At 49.2% G+C, this 23,899-nt stretch overlaps 1 protein-coding gene across 2 annotated transcripts; it reads right to left on the reverse strand.

Annotated features, from left to right (window-relative positions):
• Positions 1-10,278: 10,278 nt before the first annotated feature.
• On the reverse strand, positions 10,279-23,336 carry LOC112313597 (zinc finger protein 211). 2 transcript variants are annotated; one of them, XM_024570197.4, is made up of 5 exons: positions 23,094-23,336; positions 17,656-17,744; positions 16,796-17,044; positions 14,613-14,739; positions 10,279-13,542 (listed from the first exon to the last, which is right to left on the reverse strand). In XM_024570197.4, the coding sequence occupies exons 3-5, from the start codon at positions 16,826-16,828 to the stop codon at positions 12,239-12,241; spliced, it is 1,464 nt and encodes a 487-aa protein (XP_024425965.2). In that variant the 5' UTR covers positions 16,829-17,044; positions 17,656-17,744; positions 23,094-23,336; the 3' UTR covers positions 10,279-12,238. The 2 variants fall into 2 exon arrangements, with proteins under 2 accessions (XP_024425965.2, XP_053771584.1); XM_053915609.2 differs by lacking the exon at positions 17,656-17,744.
• Between the last annotated feature and the right edge of the window lie 563 nt (positions 23,337-23,899).

Consider the following 23,899-nt stretch of genomic DNA (forward strand, 5'->3'; position numbering starts at 1 on the left):
TAAAGGTTTCAGGCACAAGACATGCAACATAGCTGTCTGGTGTGGCCACCCCGGCTCCATGTCTTATTTATTGATGAGAGATAGAGAGATACATCGATTTGTTATTCCACTTATTTATATATTCATTGGTTCCCTTTTGTATGCACCCTGACGAGATCGAACCCACAACCTGGCATATCGGGACAACATTCTAACCTACTGAGCTACCCAGTCAGGGCCCTGGCTCCCTTTTAAAGTGACTCCATTTATGTTACTTGACCTGGTGCTAGGAGTGACCCCAGGACTGGCGGCCTGAGAAGTGGTATCATTAGTCTCAGGATGCTGGAGACCATGGAGGGTTGTGAAGGACACAATCTTAGGATTTTAAAACTTTTCCAAAAGTGGCTCAGTGGCAGAAAAGGCTGGATCTAGGTGGGTAATAATACTGAAGCACAGGAAGGTTGCCTTGCCTGGGGTCACGCAGATGCTGAGAGTCAGCACTGAGGCTTGGGGCCCAGAGATAAGGCTTTCATCCCAGTCACCTGACTCAGAACTTATCTCCACTTACTCACTTAGTTCACACTTTTATTTTCTGATTTTTACCTTTTGACCCCCTTCACCTATTTCTCCCAACCTGTACCCTTGTCTTTGGCAACTGCCAGCTCATTGTCTGTATCTATGTGCTTGGCTTTTGTTTTTTTTAAGATTCTAGGTGTAAGAGAGGTCATACAATGTTTGTTTTCCTCTTTCTGCCTCACTTCCCTGAGCATGATGCCCTCATGGTCCATCCACGTTGTTGCAGATGACAAGGCTTCCTTCTTTTTTACGGCTGAGTAGTTCCATTGTGTACATATACGCCACAATTTCTTTATCCATTTACCCATCCATGGACATTTAGGTTTTTCCATGCCTTGGATATTGTTAATAATGCTGAATGAACATGAGGGTGCATATATCTTTTCAAGTTACAGATAAATACCCAGAAGAGGGGTTGCTGGATCATATGATAATTCTATTTTTAATTTTTAGAGGAATCTTCATACTGTTTTTCGTGGTGGCTGTACCAATTTACATTGCCGCCAGCAGTGCATGAGGGTTCCCTTTTCTCTACATCTGTGCCAACACTTGTTATTTCCTGTCTCTTTGATAATGGACATTGTAACAGGTGTGAGGTGATACGTCATTTTCCTAGTCATAAATGGTGTTGAGCACATCTTCATGTACCTTTTCTGGTACATGTGTATGTGGCCATGTGTATGTGGGTTGTTGTTTTCTTTTTTCCCCACGAGACCCAGCACTTCCCTTGTCCCCAAAAGGATATAAATCACCCCCCCCCAAATTCCCATGTTCTTATCTGATCTTAATCTGGCTGTGCCAACAGTTTTGCAGCAGCTCTCTTCTTCAGGACCTGGGGTACATTGTCCTCAGCCTCCACGTAATAGTCCAGGAAAGGCACAAGTCCCAAAAGTCCAGACAGAGTCCCAATGTAGCAGGTCAGCATCCTGCGAGGAAGTCCTTGGTGGCTCTGGAGTCAGCTGGAACAGGCACGATCAAAGCAGAAGCATGTCTTCTTTCTCACTAGTCCAGGCCCTATGGCCCGACTACAGACTACGCAGCTGCTGCTTGTTCCTTACTCCTGGCTCAGGCCGCACGTGGCCTCATCCCTTACTACAGTGAGCGTGCCTCCTTCTGCACTACTACTTCCCACGTGGCGGAACTCCTCCTGCAGGGCTGCAGCATCACAGCCCTTCTTCCCTCCTGCTCTCTTCAAAACGCATGGCCGAATGTCCCTGGGGCTGCCCGCCCTCAGTTTTTAAATCCTGAAAGTCACCTTACACCTTTCACCCTGCGGCCTCAGCACAGTCATTAGCATAGCTACCGGCTTGTCGTAATGCAGAAGTGTCTTAAATACTATCATCTGCTCTCACCCAAACCCCAACCATGGTTTGTAGGGGCTTTCTTCTATATTACGGGGAACCCCCTTGCTCCACACCCAGTCACAAGACCAGGCTCAGGTCAGTCTTCCCCAGTGAAGACTTAGAGCAAATTTAAAGGATAATGGTAATGAAAAAGTACATATTTATGAATTCTAATTTGGGAGTCTTGATTGGACAATCTTGGAACCAAGTCAAGTAAGGTACGGATGGGAACAGTGAGAGCAAGGGTAAAGGAATTCCAAGTTGACAGGGCCTGATTGGGTGAGATCTAGATGCTCTGCCAAGTGCAAATCATTAGGCACCCCTGGCTTCTGAAGACTGTTCTCGAGGACCGGGGCTGCACACCAAGATTCGGCCTAGAGACGAATTTGAATCTTGGCCCCTGTTGGGGTCAGTTGTTCATTGTATGCATCTATGTGAGCCTTAGGTACCAGTCTGATCCGCCCGGTCTGGTGGTCCTCGGGAGCGATGAGCACGCCAGGTGTTGTCTCCTGAACAGCAAATAAAAACAAAAACTGGGAAGAAATAACTGTTAGGGCCTGGTTTCAATTACAGAATAAAGACGATTCGTCCGTCGTCCTCCTGGTACTTGCACGGTTTCAGTTTACAGTCCCCCACCAGGCTGCAGACAGGTGCCCTGGGAACCCGAGAACCACTCGTGTGGCTCTAGGAAGCCCGTGTCGGCGCCTCCAGGGAGTTTTCCACGTCCGCCTGGCTCTCCGGGAGTCGCGTGGGGAGTCTGTTCCTTGTGTCAGGCGTCCCCCTCTGAGGTCGTCGGCTGCCCTCACCTGCGAAAAGCCTGTCCCGGTTGCTCTCACCCGGGATCCCCTCGGGGCTTTGCGAGCCAATCTGTGCGGCGCTGGGCTCGTGCTCTCCGGGCCGGCCTAACTCGCGCAGGCGAGGAATGGACACGCTGCTTGCCCTGCCCACGGCCCCTCAGGTCCTAACCGCTGTGGGTCGTGCGAGGGAAGCGCTCCGAGGTGGGCTGGGACAACACTGGGGGTCCGGGCATCCCGCGATGCAGCCTCTTCGGCTCGAGACCCGGATCCTTCCCAGGCGTACGCAGCGGTCGTCTGGCGGCCGGCTCCAGTTTCCTCCCTCCGAAGCTTCGGGGAAATCCACAAGGGAAGGCATTTGGTTGCGTTGCCCGAGGCGGTTGCCCAGGAGGCCGGCAACACTAGCGAATTTGTCCGGGTCCTGCCCGGACATTGGTAATTCATCCATTCGCCGGAGATTGAATCTTCAGGCTTCTAGCGGAGTGACCTTGGCCTGGATCCCGCGGCTGATGGGCAGCCGGGACCGGTCGAACTGCACTCCCCGGTAGCCCCTGCCTGCGGGAGCCGACAGCGGCTACGGGAGAACGGGCGAGGGTGTCCCGGGTGCGGGCGTGGGCGCACTCCGGAGGCGCAGGCCCGCTTCAGGGCTGCAGCCAGGGCTGCGTAAGGCGCCGGGGCGCGCGGGAGTCTCCACTGTCTTACCGCCTCTTTCTCAACTTCTTCGAGCCTCCACACGAGGAGGAGATTCGCCCAGGTCATCCGTGGAGCCCCAGGCAGGATACCAGCCGCAGTCTTTCGTGAGGCGCCTCTGCGGATTTTTTTTTTTTTTTTTTTGAAGTCATCTGGAGTTGTGGACGTCGCCCTGGCCCCTGCTGGACCACCCAGCTGCTGCACTCTCTCCAACCGCATTCAGGGGGTGACAGGATTGCCTCAGTAGCTCCAAAGACAGTGGCCATGGGGATAATGGCCATGGAGTGGCCATGGAGGTAATCAGTGGATGGGCCGCGGTCCCAGAAGGCCCCCAGGACTTGGGGACCAACCCCGTCCCCAGCTGTGGTTCCCCAAAGTGCTACTTTCTGCAGGCGGGTAGACAAAGGCACGCCGCTAGCAAAAAGGCTGACTTGTCCCAACTGGCAGGGCCCCCAGGCTTGAGGAAGACCCTCCGTACGTCCTACGTCCGTCAGTGCTGCTGGAGCCGCCCATCAGGGCCTTCGCACCGCTGGCTCTCGGGTTGGGGGCCCCCCCGCCACCGCGTCTGATCCGGGCTCCAGAGTCCCGGGGTCGGCGGGTCTCTTCCGTCGTGTCGTGCACACCTCGTGTGAGTGCGACCCAGGCGACCCCGCCTTCCAGGCTCCCTGCTGCGCGTCCTGCGTGCTCCCGGGTGTCGGCCCCCCTCGCCTGGGAAAGGATCGGGGGCTGACGCGGAGCCCCAGTAGCTGTCCCCAGGATCCTCTCCAGGCGCCCTCGCTTCCCTGCGATCCGGATCCGTCCCACTGTTGGTCACACTCGTGGTTGTCGGGCGCCTCCTGGCGGTCGATTTTAGGTAGTTTTATCCCTGTAGGCTCCGTGGAAGTTGGTGAGAGGGTCCGGCTGTAGGGTGCAGGGCAGAGTTCCAGGAGGCCCTTGGCCCTAGCGTGATCCGTCTGGTTCGCCCGGGCGTGGACTCCTCACCTGTTCGCTGGAGACTGTACCTCTGCTGGATTACCTGGGAGCAAGGATCTCCGCAACTGACAGGCAAAGTTTGGGGCGGCCCACACGGATCCACCAGCACCCGCCGATGTCCCTTTGTCCATGGTCATAGTGCGAGAGGGTGTCCCAGGCCGGCCTGCTCTGGAAGTGGGGGCCGGTCCGGGCCGTATGTGGAGTCACAGGTAAGAAGTCCCTCCTCAGGCGGCCCAGTCATTGGAGGAACCTTCGCGGAATTTTTTTTTTTAAGTCCGTGTTCAGAGACACAGGCCATGCCTGCGAAGGTGACCAGGGAGGGTAGGGTGTTCTCTGCCAGGAAGCATGACCCCGCGGGTCCCGGTCATCGGACACATCTTTCTCACCAGTATTTGAGTCGCGCTCCCGGAGACATGAAGGACACCCAGGCCCTGCTGGCGAGGTAAAAACATGGAGGGCACAGCCGGTCCTCCAAGCAAGCCCCTCTTCCACCACACTCACAACCATGTGTCCCAGGAGCTCCAAGTACATTTGATGAGATGGTGTTGGGGCCGGGTGGGGGTGGGGGGGCCGGGTGGGGGATGGCTGAATGGACCACAGTCCTAAAAGAGGGCCCACTTGACCTGTGGACCACCCTGTTAACAGATGCAGTAAATTTCCACCCCGCAATTATTATTGTCTACTACCAGATAGGCAAAGACGCACTGATGATTGTAGCCTTAACAAAGGTTGGCTTTACGCCCAGAGCCCCAGGCTTAAGCATGACCAGCCACCCGGCTCTGCCCCCGCTGCCAGGGTCGGCCACCGGGGCTTGGACACTGACTCCCCTGCTTGCACACTGACTCCCCTGCGCTCCAGGCGGTGTCTCCAGACTCCAGGACGGCGGGGTCCTCAACTGGGCCCTCACTGCCACAGGCTCCCCAACTCGCAGGTTCCGTGCTGCGTGTTAGCTGTCCTTTTCTGGGGTTGTTGTCCACAGTCCCTGAGAAAAAGGGGAAGCAAGACTGACAAAGCCTTTCCAATTAATGCGTGCTTCGCATTAATGATCCATGGAGCGCGTGCACTGTCCCGGGGTGGGCCTAACCTGCGGACGTTCAAGGTGAACACTATGCTCTGCTGGCTGTGGACAACGTTCGCGCCGTTTTTTGTCTTCTTGTGCCCTGGGAAATGGGAAAGGGATGGGATTTGGCCGTGGTGACTGAGGCAGACTTCCAACAGGCCTCCAGCACTATTAGATTCAGTCCGGTTCACACCTGCATGTGGGTGCTCCATCCGTTTGCGGGATATAGTGCCTGCAGGCATATGGGAGAACTTGACCGTCGTTGCAATTCCTGGCCTGGGTATGGGACCGTTAGGATAGGTAGACACCTTGGCCCTCTGGAGTCAAGTGGTGCTCAGTGGGGAACGTGAGAGGGTGTGGAAAGCTGCCTAGGCCTTACCTGGGGTCCCAGGTAGGGTGGCCATGGGCTATCCGTGGTCTCTTGGAAGGAAGGAGTTATTGGAGTCACCTCAGTAGAATATTTTTTCAAGTCCTCATCAACACATAGAGCCAGGCCCAGCCCATGCAGGCAAAACTGGGAGGCAACACTTGTCCTAACTCCTGCAACTCAGGCCCCCACCATGGTGCTGCCACGGAGCTCAAGAGCCTGAGTGGCGAAGTCCATACTTGGACTCTCCATGCCTCAGACAGTGTGGTCTCATTGACCTTACCCTGCACATTCAGACACGTGTCACTGATGCATCCTTCTCTCAGGTTGTTGGTTACCCTTGCCCAACCCAGCATTTCTGGTAGCTGCCCCTTGGGCATCTCCTTGGGACTTTGCATACTGACTTGTGCTCTGACAGGCCCAAGTCAGTGGACGTTTATGATGCTCCTGGTGGGCAGGTGCACTCTGTTCACTTCCTCAAGCCTGTAGCTGCTCCTCTCTGCCCCTGGACTGTGCGCGGACAGCAGGGGTGAGGACCTGACTGATCTCGCTCTCCGTGCTTGACCTCAGGATGTGAGTGGCTGTGTCAACCCAGGGAGAGGAGGCCATCCCACCAAGTCCTCTATGGCACCCATGGAGGCTCCAGGTCACCCCTTGTTTGCCCAAGGATGAGCAGGGGTGTTGTTCACGTCCCAATGACCCCCTTGGGCTCCCACCTCAGTGGGGAGCAATAGTGCACTCTTTAAGGGTCCCTTGTGCCCCCAGGCGGGAGCAAGTGTGGTGCTGAAGCTAGTGACGGGTCACCCATGTCTTTGGAAACTTTGGTTTTCAAATGTTTAACTTTGGTTTTCTTTTTTTTTTTTAGTATATTTTATTGATTATGCTATTACAGTTGTCTCAACTTTACCCCATTTATCCCCCCTCCGCCCTTCACCCCCAATCCTCCAGCATTTCCCCCACCCCCCTTAGTTCATGTCCATGGGTTGTCATGCAATTTCTTTGAATTCTCTGTTTCCTGTATAATTTTTGGCCTCTTCCTGTCTATTTTATGCCTACCAATTATGCTTCTTCTTCCCTGTAACTTTTGCCCCTCCCAACTGAAAATCCTCCATGTGATGTGCATTTCTCTGATTCTGTTCCTGTTCTAGGTGTGTTTGCTTAGTTTTTGTTTATGTTGTTTATTTTTAGGGTCATTTGTTAATAGTTGTGAGTTGTCATTTTACTGTTCATAGTTTTTGATCTTCAATTTCTTAGATAGTCCCTTTAACATTTCATATAATAAGGGCTAGGTGGTGATAAACTCCTTTAACTTGACCTTATCTAGGAAGAACTTTATCTGCCCTTCCATTCTAAATGATAGCTTTGCTTGAATAATCTTGGCTGTAGATTCTTGCCTTTCATAACTTCAAATACTTCTTTCCAGCCCCTTTTTGCCTGTAAGGTTTCTTTTGAAAAATCAGCTGATAGCCTTATGGGCACTCCTTTATTAGGTAACTCTTTCCCTTACTCTTGCTGCTTTTAAGATTCTCTATTTTTAATCTTGGGTAACTTAATGGTGATGTGCCTGGTGTGTTCCTCTTTGGGTTCAACTTTTTTGGGACTCTCTGGGCTTCCTGGACTTCCTGGAAGTCTATTTCCTTTGCCAGATTGGGGAAGTTTTCCTTCATTATTTGTTCAAATAAGTTTTCAATTTCTTGCTCTTGTTCTTCTCCTTCTGTGACACTCCTATAATTCAAATATTGGAATGTTTCAAGTTGTCCCAGAAGTTCCTAAGCCTCTCTTCATTTTTTTGAATCCTTTTGTTCCAAATAGTTGATTTGAGTCCTGGTTTCCTTCCTGTCACTGTTGGTTCCCTGAATATTTTACTTTATTTCACTCTGGGTATCCTTCATTTGTTCTTTCATTTTGCAACCAAGCTCAATCAGTTCTGTGAGCATTTTGATTACCAGGGCTTTGAACTCTCCACCAGATAGGTTGGCCATCTCATTGCTTAGCTCTCCTTCTGGAGTTTTGCTCTGTTCTTCCATTTGGGCCATAGTTCTTTGTCTCTGAGCACCTGTTAAAGTTGTAAGGGGGCGGGGCCTTAGTTGTTCACCAGGGCAGGGCAACCCTCCTTGCTGCGCTGCTGCCCTGCCTGTGGGGGAGGGGCCAGAGAGGGAATAATGCAGCTTGCCTGCTGGACTCTAGCCCCACTTTCCAACAAACCCTCTGGTGAGACTGGAACTTTCTCCCACCCTGGCTACTCCTGCCACAGTCCACAGTCAGCTCTGAGTCTCAGTTTCCTGTTCAGTCAGCCCCCCTGAGGTCTGCCAACTTGCCCCGGGTTCTCTCCCACCTTCCATCTACCCGTCTCCCTCCCACCCATCTGGTTGGTCTGGTTGACTGTTTAATTCCTTGGTTGTCGGGGTCCTGTGCAGTTTGACTTTCCGGCACTTCTGGTTGTTTACTGATTTTAAATCGGTTGTTATCCTCCTTTTGGTTGTGCAAGGAAGCGAAGGGTTTCTACCTATGCTTCCATCTTGGCGGGAACCAAACTTTGGTTTTCTTAATGAAAGCACTAATCACAACCATGTCTTGGGCTCTGTAGAGGACACCAGTGCCGTCTCCTAGCCCCACTCCAGACCCTCAATTGTCTGGAGCCTTTGTGTTCTGCAGGCTTGGGAGAGGGGCAAGCCCTGGTGAAGAATCTAAGCGTGGCCTTGAGGCCAGAGACCCTCCTCAGAACCTGACCGCCAAGTGTGAGCGATCCAAATTGCGCATGCACAGAGCCCTCCTGGAGGGCAGGCCTGACCGTCAGTGATTCTGAGCTGGCCCACAGAGCGGGGCACAGTTCCCCATAACATGCCAAGAGGAGACCCGGTCCCCACCGCAGGCAGCTCCTCTCCCGCTCCGCCCTGAGCCACACGTGCAAGCAGGTAGGACCGCTTCCCCTGTAATTGTCCACATAACATGACTTTGGAACAGACACTGGGGTGAGTGAATGAACCACCTATGATGGGTGCTGGAGGCCCAAGGGATGCAGAGGCCCCAAGCATTACATGGGGGACCCCCAGCTTTTCCATTGATCTGGTTGCATCGGAGGCCTTTCCTGGACCCCTCCCTGTGGCCTGCCCAGTGTGCCCCTTCCTGCCATCCCCTCTCAGGGTGCCCCCAACTGTCACAGCTCCTAACGTTCTGGTGTGAAGTGTCCCAGCCCTGACTCCATCCCCAACTAGTGAGCAGCACAAGATGTGTTGTGTGTACAGCAAGGGGGCGGATGCAGGATGGTGGACTAAGCCCAGTGAGATGACTTATTACTGGGGCCACCTGTGCTAAAGGGGTCTTGGCTGTGTCCTGGCAAAAACAAAGCTCCTTGGCGCCTTGCCCTGCTGTCCAGCTGCTAGCATGGCTTTGCGTCCAGTTTGAGGCATGTGGCACCTGGGCTTTGGGTGGGCCCTCCTCAGAGAGCATGAACCTCAATGGCACATGCCCTACCTTGAGTCAGCCTCGGCTAGGGCAGGTTTTCCCTTTCTGTGCTGCAAGGGCACCATGGCTGAATGTGCCCCTCACTAGCTGCCAGATGCTACCAAAGAGCATGCCCTCCGGCTCCTCGTGCTCCTACCAGGCCCATCCTGCCCAGCAGCACCTGCTTCTCTCTGTGGAAACCAAGAAAATTACCCACTAAGGGCTCCAGGTGACTAGTAAGTCAGTTAAAAGCAAAGCCTTAGCAGACTTTTCCACGCAGGGGTCTCTCGTGCAAAATGTGCTTCAGAGATAAGCCTTGTGCCGAGGAAGCCATACAGTTCCTGTCTTTGTATTCTGACCAATAGGTCTGAGGCTTTCCACATCACCCTAAGCCTTTCCAGTGAAGCGGTTTCCCCCAGCTGAAGCCCAAATACCATAACTAGAATGGGCCAGAACAGGTGGAGTGGAACCCAGAGCACAGCTGTCTAGCTGAGATGGGGCTGCCTTGACCCTGGGCTTAGCTCGTAGCTCTGCTGTCTCTATTGCAGTTTCATTCACCATATCCCAAACTGGGGGGTCCTAATGGAATTCAATGGGTGCTGATGACCACTGGTTGACATCTCAAAGATGAAGCTGCATGTGAGTACCTGCCCCAGGAGCAGTGAGACTGCAAGTGGCTCATTTCAGTTACGAGCCTCTTGGACTTGGATGATACACATCTGGTGCTAATACATGTGAATGGATGCTGAAACGCTCCTCTCCCACCTAGGGGAGGAAATCATTCTCTCTCTCAGATCAAAGCCAACCATGTCAGCCTTCCCCCACTGGGGGCTCTGGAGACTGTTTGAGAACCTGATTTTGAAACCCCTCCTGACAGCAACCCGCTGGAGTATCTGCTCTATCAACTTTCAGTGGTAGTCACGATGCTGACCGTGGTGCCCACAGCTGTGACTGGGAGAGCGACTTACCCACTCTGGATCAAAGGTAGTGGTGAAAATAATGCAGAACTTTTGTGGTCCTCCTGTCACTGGAACGAGCCCTCTTTTTAAGTCCTTTAAGGACCAAGTAGCAAGCCTGGTTGCTCGCACCAACTGCAGAAATTCCAGTTCCGCGTCATTTACCAGGAAGAAGTGAATCTTCAGTTTTGGTGAGATATGGCGCAGTCTTTGGTACAATTTCTACACTTTTGGGAAATGCTGTTTTATCATGTACAAAATCAGAGTAACTGTTGGGAAGTATTAACTGGGCCACTTTACAATTCCAACAACCTGCTCTACGCAGCTTGTTGGCTTATAATATGTAATGCTGATATGAAAAAGTCTCTTTTATCAGCAAAATTTATTCATAAAAAGCAAAGTTTTGTAATTTGAGGAGAGGAATGTTATAGGGGGAGGAAATTGGGAGGTGTTTTCGAGAAAAGGGAGAATTCAGGGGGGAGAACTACTTCTCACTGCGTGAGTGGCTGCAATAGTTGATTTCTTGGAGGACATGCACTTACAATAATAACCTTTAAGTTGGAAAGTCAAGCATCCTCCATTAACAGATTTAAATGTAAACAATTTGTGTACATTCATATAGTATTCAACAAAAGGAATAAAGCATTTCACATATGTGTGACATGTATGAACCTCAAAAGTAATGAGCATGAAATCGAAATTTAAACCCTTTGAGAGCACTTGACTTGAACCGTAAAATTTTATAAAATACAAAATCTGTGAAAGTAACATCAATCCCCAGTTGCCGTGAGGGCAGCAGGAGATTTTAAAAGGGCACAAGGTGAGAATGAGAGTTCATAGTTGTTCGTCATGACTTTGACCATTTCACAGGTGCATGCCAACAGTAAACAAAGAGGTGCAGTTCCTTAGCATGTAATAATCATTCATATGGAAGTCTGGATCCCCCTACTTTTTCATAAATGGGCTTAGAAATGTTGACTCACGATTTTGGGGGAAGCACAGCCCTGTCTCAGCAGCAGGAAATACTCAAATGATCTTGTTTGCTAGTATTTCCTGACAACTGCTTGGCTGGGTCACAAAAGCTACATCCCTGGTCACCCTCCTACTTTCATCCTCTTTCCCCCGCAGCACAATGTTCCGATGGACAGTGTGGACGCTACTGTAAAACCAAGGCTGTATTTGCCGATGATGGCCTCGGCTGCAGGTCACTGAAGTGTGTGGAGGGCACATGTTCTAGTTGCCCGTCTCACCCAGTGTTTCGGTACAAATTAGTTTCAGTCCAGCCCCTGCAGTCTTACAACTACTAACAGCAGACAGCTCTAGACATGAAAGGCACATGATTCCTTTGTAGTACCTGGCAAACAGCTTCCTCCACTCCCCCCCCCCCCCCCCGCCCAGTGCTTGGCATATAATGTGACATCTTGGTAAAAGGGAACCAATTTATACTTGCCAGAAGCACTGGAGGTTGTCACAAGTTTTACCCTCCTTCTCTGGGCTAACATCCAGGGTGTAAACGAGGACCACAAAGTGCTGTAGGTCACTCTTAGGGAGGCCTTTAGCAGCAACGCAAGTTAGACCAGAACCAGAAGGTGGCAAGCCTTCTTTTCAAGCTACCGTTATCCAGCCTGATCTGGGCCAACAAAATCGGATCCTGATTAAGCCCTAGTCAGAAAGGTGGTCATGAATTCCCCCCCTCCCTCTGAGGTGGTCTGTAGAAGTGAGAAGGCTTGTGGCAGAGGAATGAGTTCAGGCAAGGGAACCAGCAAGGTAGAATACACAGGCTCCAAAATTCTCCCTATGCATGAGGAACTCATGGGGGATCAGAATCTCCCTACCGTAGACACTGAGATGCATACAGTTCAACTTCAAGCAGACGACTTCCTAATAAAAAGTAGCATGTTCCCTGAGGCAGATCTCAGGCTTTTCTGCTGTGTGGACTTTCTGGGGCCAAATGACATTAATTATTAAACTATCTATCTCTAGGTTAAGCTGTCATGTAGAATTGACAGGAGAGCAATGGCTGAAAAGTCTGCCGAAGCCAGTGCACCTTCACGAGGTTATCTGGTGTGGAGCTTTCTGTGTTGAATGATGTGTGAGCTCTGGCTAAAGGATTTCCCACATTCCCCACACTCATAAGGCCTTTCTCCTGTGTGAACTCTCTGGTGCTGAATGAGGTTGGACTTTTGGCTGAAGGATTTCTCACACTCACCACACTTATAAGGCCTGGCCCCAGTGTGAATTCTCCGGTGTTGATTGAGGGTGGAGCTGTGGCTGAAAGACCTCCCACAATCCCCACACTCATAAGGCCTTTCGCCAGTGTGAATCCGCAGGTGCTGAACAAGTTTGCACTTGTAGCTGAAAGATTTTCCACATTCACTACATTTATAAGGCCTCGCCCCATTGTGAATCTTCTGGTGTTGGACAAGGTTGGAGCTCTGACTGAAGGAGTTCCCACACTCACCACACTTGTAAGGCCTGGCTCCTGTGTGCACTCTCTGGTGTTTAATCAGAGTGGAGCTGTAGCTAAAAGATTTCCTACACTCCCCACACTCATAAGGCTTTACCCTATTGTGAATTTGCAGGTGCTGAACAAGTCTGAGTTTGTAAGTGAAGGCTTTCCCACACTCACTGCACTTGTAAGGCCTGGCTCCAGTGTGAATTCTGTGGTGCTGAATGAGGTGGTAGCTTTGGCTGAAGGATCTCCCGCACTCATTGCACTGATAAGGCCTCGCTCCCGTGTCAGGTCTCTGGCAATCACTAACGGGGGAGCTTTGGTTAAAGGGTTTCTCATAATCATCGGAGTCGTGACTCTGAGGGTGAAGCTGCTGATGCTGAAAGAGTTTGTATTCACAGCCGAGCGGTTTGCCGTCATCACTGCACGTGTAGTGACTTCTCCCACTATGAAAAGCTCCCTCGTCCCCACATGTGAAATTGCTTGATGACTTTGCCCCTTTCAGAGTGGCCTGATGCTGAAGAAGACTCAACATGGCCAGGAAGTCTTTTCCGACTGCCCCGCAAGTGAAGGTGAAGGGCTTTCCTGACATCTGGAATTTGCAGCTTGTCACAACTGAAGGTGTGTCCATGTCCCGCTGAAGTGGCTTCTCTTCTTTGTGCTTCTGGTGTAGGTTTGGACTGAACCAGGGTTGTTTGCCACAGGCCTCACAGGTGTGTGGTTTCTGGCCAGGATGTGCCCCTGGGTACTCTGTCAGGTACAAAATGTCTCTCCCCACCAGGATGCACTTCTCACAGGGGTGATCCTCCTGAACGGCTGGGTCTGAATCTGGAGTCTGGCTTGGTGATGTTTGTGCTACAGAAACACTCTGCACAGAAAGCGCCTCCTCCTCCATTCCATACCAGGAACCTGAAAGCAAAAGGCTGGTGAGTGCGTGCTGACTCTGGGGGGGAACAGCCCCACCACAGATGTGTACGAGGAACACCAAAGAACTGAATCAGTGGATTGTTTTTCAGGTTGGTGAGAGGAGCTGTTCTGTACCAAGTACGGGGACTCTAAGAGCCCCAGGAAGTGTGGGGGGTGGTCCCCCACTTACTCTTTCCTGTGGCCTTCAGTGGAGTCTTGGTTGTGTGAAAGTTTATGTCCAGGCCAAGGAAAACCTGGTTGGAACTAGCTAGAATTGGTGTTCAGAGATTGTTTGAAAGATATGTGCAATCCTTGCAATATTATGTATGAGGTAACACCAGGGAAACAGAGGACCAGAATCAGGGTAGAAATGAAAACTGGGAAACGTGTCAAGAATGGGGAAGGGCAGGAAGACGCAAAGGGGCATTGACACTGGTGGGCACAGGACAGGCTCCTGGCGTGAACATGCCCTACCCTGGCTTCCATTCACCGTCATGTCGATCCTGTGAGGCACCTAGGACTCTTCCCCTGAGGCTTAGGAAAAACTGTGTGGGACCTGCATGACAGGAAACCTAAGGTGACACATGAGGAACTAGCACTGGCCCAGAGCAATTCTGCACATAACAGACAACAGGAAACAACTAAATGTTACAAAGAACCTCAGAGGAGTCTTGTGAGAGCAACCCTTGGGACATACCAGTGACAGTACACGCAGGTGTAAGTGGGGAGAAATGTCACGTAAAAGGCAGGGAGAATAAACTGAGGCCTGGACAGTTACCCAGCCAGGGGCAGGGCAGGCAAGGCCAACTGGGGCAGCACATTTTGTACGCTAGGTTTTCAATCAGTCTACCTGGCCAGGGAACTGGAAGGAAAGGTCCAAGTGTGAGAAGAGCAGCATCCCTGGGAGGAAAAGCAAAGATAGCACCTCCAGTTGGGTGCTGGAAATAGCAGGGGGAACACTTTGTAAAATACCAATATGATTGTCTGAAACCAATATAGTAACACTGAACGTCAGATGTAATTTAAAGAGATGGAGGCTAGCCCGTGCGCCGGGGTGGGGGTGTGAGTCTTACCCAGTGAGGTAACGAGGGCAAAGTTCTCCAGCATCACATCGTGGTACAGGCATCGCTGAGTCTCATCCAGGAGCCCCCACTCCTCCCAGGAGAAGTACACGACCACATCCTCAAAGGTCACACGGCCCTGCCATGGGGTGAAGACATGAAACTACAAAGAACCCCTCTGCCCCACAGTGAAGCTCCCCAACTCAGAGACACCAGGCCCTCCTTTTCATGAGGTGGCCCAAACACAGACACCAGTCACCCCCCCAGCCAGGCGATCTCCCTGAAATGTCCTCCCAGGCACACCCAAATATACCCTTAACCTTCACCTAAGTCCTTAATATCAAGGGCCTGAAGCTACTGGCTCAAACACACTTTTCACATGTACCTCCCAAGCATCTGTTACCCATCACATGGCATCAACAGTACTTGGCACAAACAGGACCCAGTACTACCACAGACCTGGTGGACCCTCAAGTGCACAGTGAAGGCCCCGTCAGCTTGGGATCCTTGCTTCAATCTCAGCCACCTCACATATACCCCTGGTCCGCTACCTATGTTGTATTGAGATCCCCTCACCAGTTTTCTTCACTTTACTCTCTCCCTTTTCTTTACTCTCTCCCTCATTCAGTCCTCGGCCATGTTGCTTTGCTAGGGACTACTGTAACAAAGCACCCAGTCTTGCTGTCTTAGAGCCCACCTATAGCTTCATTTTAACGCAATTACCACTTTAAGGACCCTATGACCAACTACAGTCATGATGTGAGGTACTGGGAATGAAGAACTTTAACATACACATTTTAGGGGGACACAATTCAGCCCCTAAGTTCACAGATGACAGCCTAACTAAAGCACCCCAGGCTCCACAAAAAAAACCCCATAAAATCCTGGTGAGTGAATAATAGTGAACAAGCCTTTTGGTCAGTCATCTGCCTCAACAACTCCTAGGCTTCTGTATCCACCTCCTGTCCATTCTTCCCTTGGAGGCCTTGTTCGCCGGCTAGATTACCCTCCTCTCCCCCCTCACCTGTATTTGATAGGCCATTCCCTCCAACCAAGTACCCAGAAAGAGACCCAGACTTAGCGCTAAACCTCTTCTTCCCAGCCTTTCAATAACGTGCCACCTGAATTCCCGTGTGTGACGCACAGCCCTCCATCCAGTCCACTCAGCCACCACTGCCTATTCGGTGCCTAAGGCTGAACCTCATCTCAAATCTGTAAACCTTTACATCCAGCTGCCTCCACTCAGTATTTTCTGAACTATGTCAGACTCTTGACCAAAATCACTCCCAGTACTGACTGCTCCAGCCCTGTTAAGGGAGCTCCCATAGCCCTAGCTGCTCAGACAAGAACTGTAGGGCAGGGTCACCCCTCACCCCTCCCATTCTGTTACTTACTTTCCAAAAACTTCTCCTACTTCAGTGGCTACAATTTACAGTAACCTCACCTGGACCTTCTGGTAGCTTCCTCCCCAACAGTCCCAGTCTGTTTTCTGCAACTAACGGAACATGGAACTGCATGGGTGAGGCCACCATTCTATTCCTGCCTCTGTTCCCAGTGTTTTGCACATACTGGTACCTGTGCCCAGAAATGCCTCCCTGTAACCAGCCTGGGTTTGATGCTTCTCCAGGATCTCTGACCCAGGGGCTCAGGGAATGGCAGGTGGAGAAGACCAGGACAGGCCTCCCCTAACCTGTGCTGACAGTCACAAAAATCAGGAGAGGGAGGGTAGGAGACAGGCGATCATGCTGGAGCTCCCTGGGCTTTGGTCCCCTTTGTGCTTCTGCCCATTCCTGGACCCAGGAGACCTCAGGCTGACTGTCCTCAGTGCCGCCTCTCACTCGATCTCCCTGTGCCACCTGTCATCAACCCTCTCTACTATTCTTCCTGTAAACAGCCTGTTGACAAGCTTTCGTTGTGTTTCTCTTTTGGTGAAATTCCCCTGGCTCCCAGGACCCTTAGTCAGCTATTTCCAAGAGTCACTCCACCTCACACGATCCGTTCCCTGCAGGCAGAAAGTGGACCCCAGGTTCCTGAATCTTCCTGGCTCAATCACAACTTGACATCTTTGCATGGTTGGCCCCTATGGCATGTCACCCATGACGCCTCACAGTCCTGGATGCTGGGATCCAGGCTGCAGGACATAACAGGTGCTCCACACCTGGGGCCTTAGGGTTTGGTGGAAAACGTGCACTCACCTCAACTGGGCCCCTTGGTGCGGCCACTGCCATTGTACTCTGTACAATAAGGACAATGGCTTCTGTCCCACCTTCTCTGTCTGGTTGTCACATCCAGACTCTCTGAACGAGAAGCAACTACAAGCAAGATGATGGCAGTCATGGACCTTCATTGGCTCCACACTCACGTCACTCCACACAGGCTTCTCTGGGTGATGATGTTCTTGCAGCTCTACAAGCCTCCAAGCTGAGTGGCCACAGCAGAACCTCCTGGAACATAGGGGAAACAGCACTGCCAGGGGTGTCCTGGCTGCAAGGACAGGGGAGGACTACTCTGTCTTAAAGGGGCCGTGCCCAGATACCCAGGGAATTGCCAGCAACTGATTACTTATGTGCATGTTTAGAGACATTACTCCAGCCCCCAGGAAGTAGCCAAAAACTACCAGTATTAACCCCCCAGCAAGATTACAAAGCTTCAAACCACATTCCCGAACTATTTTTTTTAAATCCTCACCCAAGAATGTATTTACTGATTTTAGAAAAACACTGATGTAAGAGAAAACCATCATTCGGTTGCCTCCAGTACACACCCTGACCAGAAATCAAACTCACGACTTTTTATGGTGCCCAGGACGATGTTCCAACTAACTGAGCCCCTGGCCAGGGCCCTTCCCCCAACTTTTATATCAGCCTATTTTATAGTTGCATAGATAGTCATTGACACCAGCTATGCTCACTAGCTTCTATACCTTCTGAAGCTGAGCCTACTTCTATTTGATTATTAGAGCAGCCAAAAGAACCTTGAGGACAGGGGAAAGAGTTTCTTCCTCCCTGACAGGATACAATAAACATGAATGAGTAAAGGAGCCAAATGTGCTCACCAAGGTCAGGATGCTGCCTCTGGCTCTGGCTTCCTAGAGAGGTCCACAGTGTAGTCTAGTGATGAGTGTACAGTACTCACTGCTTGTATCTGTAAGGCACAAAGACAACAGAGCCATTAGGCAAGACCATGATGTTGAAACACATTATATAAAAATCACAGATTTTTGACAATATTTCCTAAACCTCTCAATTCTATCTAGAGTATCCCAGGGAAACATGCATGTCACTCTCATAAAAATGCAGGTAGATACGCCAAGAGTTTCAGGATCCAGTAGAAAAAATAGCAGGAGCTAAGGTACTGGGACAAAGCCTAATGACCTGGAACCTACTCAAGAGGCAAGTCGTGCTGGGCAAAGCCCCACGCCCATCCTGTGTGAAACAGAAGATGAGTAGCATCCAGCAAACCTGCCAGTGCCAGATGATCCCTTTAGAAAAAGAACCAATTTGTTAGCAAGTTGTTACCAGAGGCCCTATGTCTTTGGATTTCAACACGTGCCCCCTTTTTGTTAAATAATTTCCAAGGATCACAACTCCAGTCTGAGTGATGAAGATAACGCCCAAATTTAAGTGTGTTTAAAGGCTGATTGTATTTGAGTCAGAAGAATGTAGTGTCAGAACAGTGACTCCACTATCACCACATTGGAAAATTGTCTCAACTCACCTAACAGATTCTTTCATAATTTCAAAGCCGTTTTCTATAGATCAGAATAAATCCTGTAGCATTGTAGTGGTGCACACGCTCAATAAATTTTACCTAAGGCTGAACCTACAAACCACAATCTTATGTCTAAAAAAAGTATCAGAACCCTAACCAATGTCGCTCAGTTAGTTGTGCCTCTTCCTGCAAAGCAAAAGGTTGCCAGTTCAATCCCTGGATTTCGGACCAGTCCCTGGTTGGGGGCATGCGGGAGGCAACCTTGATCGATGCTTCTCTCACACATCAATGTTTCTCTTCCTCTTCTCTCTCCCTTCCCCTTCCTCTAAAATAAGTTATTTTTTTTTAATCCAATTTAAAACATGGGCAGAGAATCTGAATCAACATCTCCCCAAAGAGAACATAGAGATGACTGATACACCTATGAAAAGACATTCACTGCCACTAATCAGAGAAATGCAATTTTAAAACCACAGTGAGGTATTACCTCACGCCTATAAGAAAGGCTGTCATCGATAAATCAACAAACAAGTATTGGTGAGGACGCGGGGAAGAGGAAACCCTGTGCAATATTGGCAGGCAGGCTGCAGCCGGCGCAGCCACTATGGAAAACGTTATGGGTGGTTCCCGAAAAACAATTAAAAAGAAACCCGCCTTATGACCCAGCAATTCTACTTCTGAGGACATACCTGAAGAAACCCAAAACATTAATTCAAAAAGATATGTGCGCCCCTATGTTCACTGCATCATTACAACAGTAAAGATATGGAAGCAACCTAAGCAGCCACAGACAGACACTGGATAAAGAACTTGTCATACACACGTACAATGGAATGTTACTTAGCCATACACAGAACATTTTGATGTTGCCAGATGGAAGGGGCACTGCAGGGGGCGGGGGAGCACTAGGAAAAAAGAAGATGGGGTGAAGAAGTACAAATTGGCAATTACAAAATACTGATGGGGATATAAAGTACAGCAAGTACAGGGATGTCAAACCACTACACTGTATCCCTGAAACTAATATAACACTGAATGTCAACTGTAACTGAAAAATTTTTAAATTTCTGAAAAAATTATTATTTTAACTCTTTGTGGGTGTTTGCATGGGGGGATAGGGTAGAAAAAGGGACAAATTAGGAGTAATTCTTGGTACTTCCAAAGCTGATCAAATTATGCATAATAAAAGATTTGGTGCCCTGGCTGGTGTGGCTCAGCGGATAAAGTGCGTCCTGCTAACCAAAGGGTCAACGGTTAGATTCCCAGTCAGGGCACGTGCCTGGGTTGTCAGCCAGGTCCCCCAGTCGGGGGTGCGCTAGACGCAATCACACAATGATGTTTCTCTCCCTTTCTTTCTCCTTCCCTACCCATCTAAAAATAAATTAAAACTTTTAAAAAAGAAAAAATATTAAAAGGTTTGGTTATTTTGACTCAAAGTAATGCATTTGCTTAACACATCAGAGCTGCAGAATGTTTTCAAAACCATTCACAAGCTTGTTTTAATAGGCTGAAGCTCACTGGACGTGTGTGTTTACCAGTTATGTGTGCTTTCATAGCTATTGTTTCATTTGACCTTACTAACAGTCAGCTGAATGACAAATGCCTGCTTGTTTTTACCCTTCTTTATAAGGAGTAAGTAGGTGTTAATATAGCAAACCATACTCATAGTGCTGGAGTACAGATGACCACCAGATTCTGTTCCTGTTGTGTTTTCTAGTTTACTTAGAGTTGCCTGGCAGAACTTAACCAGGTTTAATTTGAACTTCAGGTGAGTAATAATTAATTTTATAATGTGTATTTCGGTGGACATATACTTTTAAAAATTCACTGTTTATTTGAAATTCACATTTAACTAAGTATCCTGTATTTTTATTTCCTAAAGCTGGAAATCCTAAGTATACCAGTAATGCCCTATTTTAAATGGGTATAATAATTTGAATATGTGAAATGGTTATACCAGTTTCTTATTGCTGCTGTAACAAATTATCATGAATTGAATAACTTAAACACCACAAACCCAACTTGGTTTCTCCTTTTCTTTAGGATTCCATTCTGGTAGCCGCAATTTCTCCCTAATTGCTTTCATTCCAACCACTCTCTTCAGATAGATTATCCTGGTGGAAGTATAATATTTTTTATTTATAATAATACTTGAACATATTTAAAGAGTACAAGGTGGTGAGTTTTAGCAGGTACCTGTGAAACTATCACCCCAGTCAAGATAGTGAACGTATTCATTACCACTCAAAGTTTTCTCACAGCCCTTTCCATTGCCATCCCCTCTCATCCAAACCACCATTCTCAAGCAACTACTGACCAGAGTATGTTATGATAAAGTTGTATTTTCTAAGATCTTATAGAAGTAACATTAAGCTGTGTTCTCTTCATCTGCATTCTTCCACTCAGCTAAATTTAGCACTTCATCCATGTTTTTGCACATATCCGTATTTCATTTCGGTTCAGACTGAAGTGTGCCCCCAACCCCAATGTAATAGTATCAAGAGATGCAGTCTGGAGAGGTAACGAGATACGTGAGACCATCAGCTGGGACCCTCATTGTAAGTTTAATTGCACGGGTGTACAACCTGTGGCCCAGGATGGCTATGAATGCGGCCCAACACAAAATCGTAAATTTACCAAAAAGATTATGAGATGTTTTTGTTTTGTTAGCTTTTATGTATTTAATGTGTGGCCCATAGACATCAAAAGGTTGGACATCACTGGCAGTGCCTTTAAAAGATATAGCAGAGAGCTCTGCCTGGCGTGGCTCACTGGATTGAGCACTAGCCCACGAACCAAAAGATTGCTGGTTCGATTCCCAGTCAGGGCACACATTTGGGTTGCAGGCCAGGTCCCCTGTTGGGGGTGTGCAATAGGCAACAGATTGGTGTTTCTCTCCCTTTCTAATTTCCTCCTCTCTAAAAATAAATAAAAATATTTTAAAAAATTTTAAAAATAAAAGATAGAGCAGAGACCTTGTACTTCCTGTCTTTCTACCACGTGAAGACACAAATAGGCCATGTGCAAGAAGGAAAAGGGTCCTCATCAAGAACCAAAGCAGCTGTCACTGTGACCCTGGACTCCTTAGCTTCCAGAACTGTGAGATAAATTTCTGTTCATTAAACTACTGGTCTACGGTATTCTGTTAAAGCAGACTAAAACAACTGCTTTTTCTTCCTGAGTAATATTCCATTACATAGTTGTACTACAATTTATTTCATTTGAATATTGTATACAGGTCTCTGCATAAACATATGCTCTTATTTTCTCTGGATAAATACCTAGAAATGGGATCTCTGGGTTGTATGGAAGCTCTGTTTAGTGTATTTTTCGGACTATAAGACTCACCTTTCCCCCAAATTTGGGGGGAAATGGGGGTGCGTCTTATATTCCGAATGTAGCTTACCTGGCTCACGGGGGGGCGGGGCACATTTGTGGAGCGGGGGTCACAGGAGGCAGGAGCAGGACCATATTTTTTTTGCTTCAAAAATTTTTTTTTTATTTTCCTCCTCTAAAACCTAGGTGCATCTTACGGTCTGGTGCATCACATAGTCCAAAAATATACAGTAACTTTTAAAGACTGCCAGACCTTTTCCATTCCTCCCATCAGAGGATGAGAGGTCCAGTTGCTTCCACATGCTTGGCAACACTCAGTATGGCAAGTGCATAGTGGAAGTCATTATGGATTTAATTCTGAATTGTAAGTATTTAAATATATGAGATACTTGTTCTCTGTTGGATATATTTTGCGGATACGTTCTTCTAGTCTCTGCCGTTTCATTTTTGTCACTTGAAAAACAAAGTTTGTCATTTCTAAAGTCTCTCTTCTAGGCCCCAGAACTGTGAGAAATTCCTGTGGTTCGTAAGTCACCTTATTTATAGTATTTTGTTATAGCAACACAGCAGACCAAGACACGTTCCTTCCACATTAGGAAATCTAGTTGGTCCTGAATAAAAACATATCCAGAATTCAGCCACTTCTCCTAAACCACTACTTTGGTTCCACGAAGCCTCAACTGAATGACTGCAGTAGTTTCTACCCTGATTTTCCTTTTCTTTCCAGGCCCTCTCAGTATGTTCTTAACTCTGCAACGATGGAGTCTAAGACCAGAGTTCGGTCATCTGGCTCCTCCATTTCCAAAGTCCCATCACGTCCTCAATCCTTCTCCTTCTTGGTTCCCATCCAAAAGAAAGCGGATCTATGGTTTCCTACATGCTTCCACCTCACCTTTACCTCCAAGCAGTTTTACATCCTGGTACTCTAATAACCCTCCCACATCTCTTTACATTAGGTGCTAGAAAGGAAAATGAAATACAACCATGTCCAGTTTCAATAGGTTCATGCCTGCCTTTTGAGCAAGGTACGACCAGGGCTGGATGTCTAACCTCTATGCCTCACTGTCTTTATCACCCTCCTTCAGGCTGTTCTCACGTTGAAAGTCTTCGGGAAACTTAGAAAACCCTAATGTAGTTCCTGTCCCTCCTTTGTTTAAAATCCTTCATGGCTTCGAGAATCCTGAGAATGTAGACCGAACACACAGCAGACGTGACTCCGCCTCAAACACTGTTCCCCGCAGGCACATCAGGCCCCAGCTTTCCCGGATCGTCGGGGCTCAGTCCCACCTCCGAGCTCTGCACGTAATGCTCTCCCAACAGCACAGGTAAACATTCACAGCCATGATCAGAAACAGGACCCCACGGACCAGCGCCTCACGGTACCGGGGTCCGCGATGTAGGGCTCAGTGGGGTGAGGCGGTGACTGCCCGGGGGACACGCACTCACCTTAGCCGGAAGCCTCAGCACGGCAGCCGCCATCGGGGCCTTTGGCGAAGCGGGACAGCGGTTCTTGTCCAGGCCCCGGTGCAGACCATCTCCGGTGGCGCCCCTCAGACTAGCTTTTGTGGAATGCGGACGACCCCTCCGACTTCTGGATCTCGCTCATGGCCACAAGCCCGCGCTCTGAAACCACCGTAGCGATGAACACACCCGAGCAGCCAAAATGACCGCCGGGAGGAGGACACCGGAAGTCACGCCCCCCGGCTCTGTGCCACACACGGAAACGCCTCAGCCCTGAGCCCTCATTGGCGCAGCAGGGCTGCCACTCGACGCAGAGCGTAAGGGTAATGTAGTTCCCACAAATCGATGCTGGCGCTCCCGCTCTGACCTCCCGCCGAAAACACATAGATCCCGCTGATCATAGACCTCCAGGGATGCTGGGAGACGGCGCCTATGGCCCCGAGGGCTTTAGAAAGGTTTGTGTTCCTTCGCGAAGCTGCAGAACTGAGGTTTCTGGGGAAAGTGATGCGTTGCCTGTCCTTGTTTATCCAAGTGTTTGGAGACATTCTCTCAAACTCCCTGAAGTTCAGCTAGTTTCCAGGGGCTAATCATGTTACTTCAGATACCTCCTCCCCAAAGGCTACAGACCCATATGCGATATCATTGTGTAAATTTCAACATCCGCTGATTTTTCACCAGAACTATTTCCGCTACCACCTTTGAATCACTACATAATCATTGTTAATAGCTCTCTGTAACTTGCATTGTACATGCTGGGAGTACATTAAATTGATGATTTCAACTCCTGACTG

The sequence above is a fragment of the Desmodus rotundus genome, chromosome 12 (assembly GCF_022682495.2).
Source record: "Desmodus rotundus isolate HL8 chromosome 12, HLdesRot8A.1, whole genome shotgun sequence".
Classification (NCBI taxonomy): domain Eukaryota; kingdom Metazoa; phylum Chordata; class Mammalia; order Chiroptera; family Phyllostomidae; genus Desmodus; species Desmodus rotundus.

Coding starts and splice junctions, on each gene's coding strand:
- LOC112313597 (XM_053915609.2), bottom strand. CDS start 16,828: ATGGCAGTGGCCGCACCAAGGGGCCCAGTTGAG. Junction 14,740..16,795: donor CACCAAGGGGCCCAGTTGAG/GTGAGTGCACGT, acceptor ACCCCATGGCAG/GGCCGTGTGACCTTTGAGGA. Junction 13,543..14,612: donor TGCCCTCGTTACCTCACTGG/GTAAGACTCACA, acceptor TTTTGCTTTCAG/GTTCCTGGTATGGAATGGAG.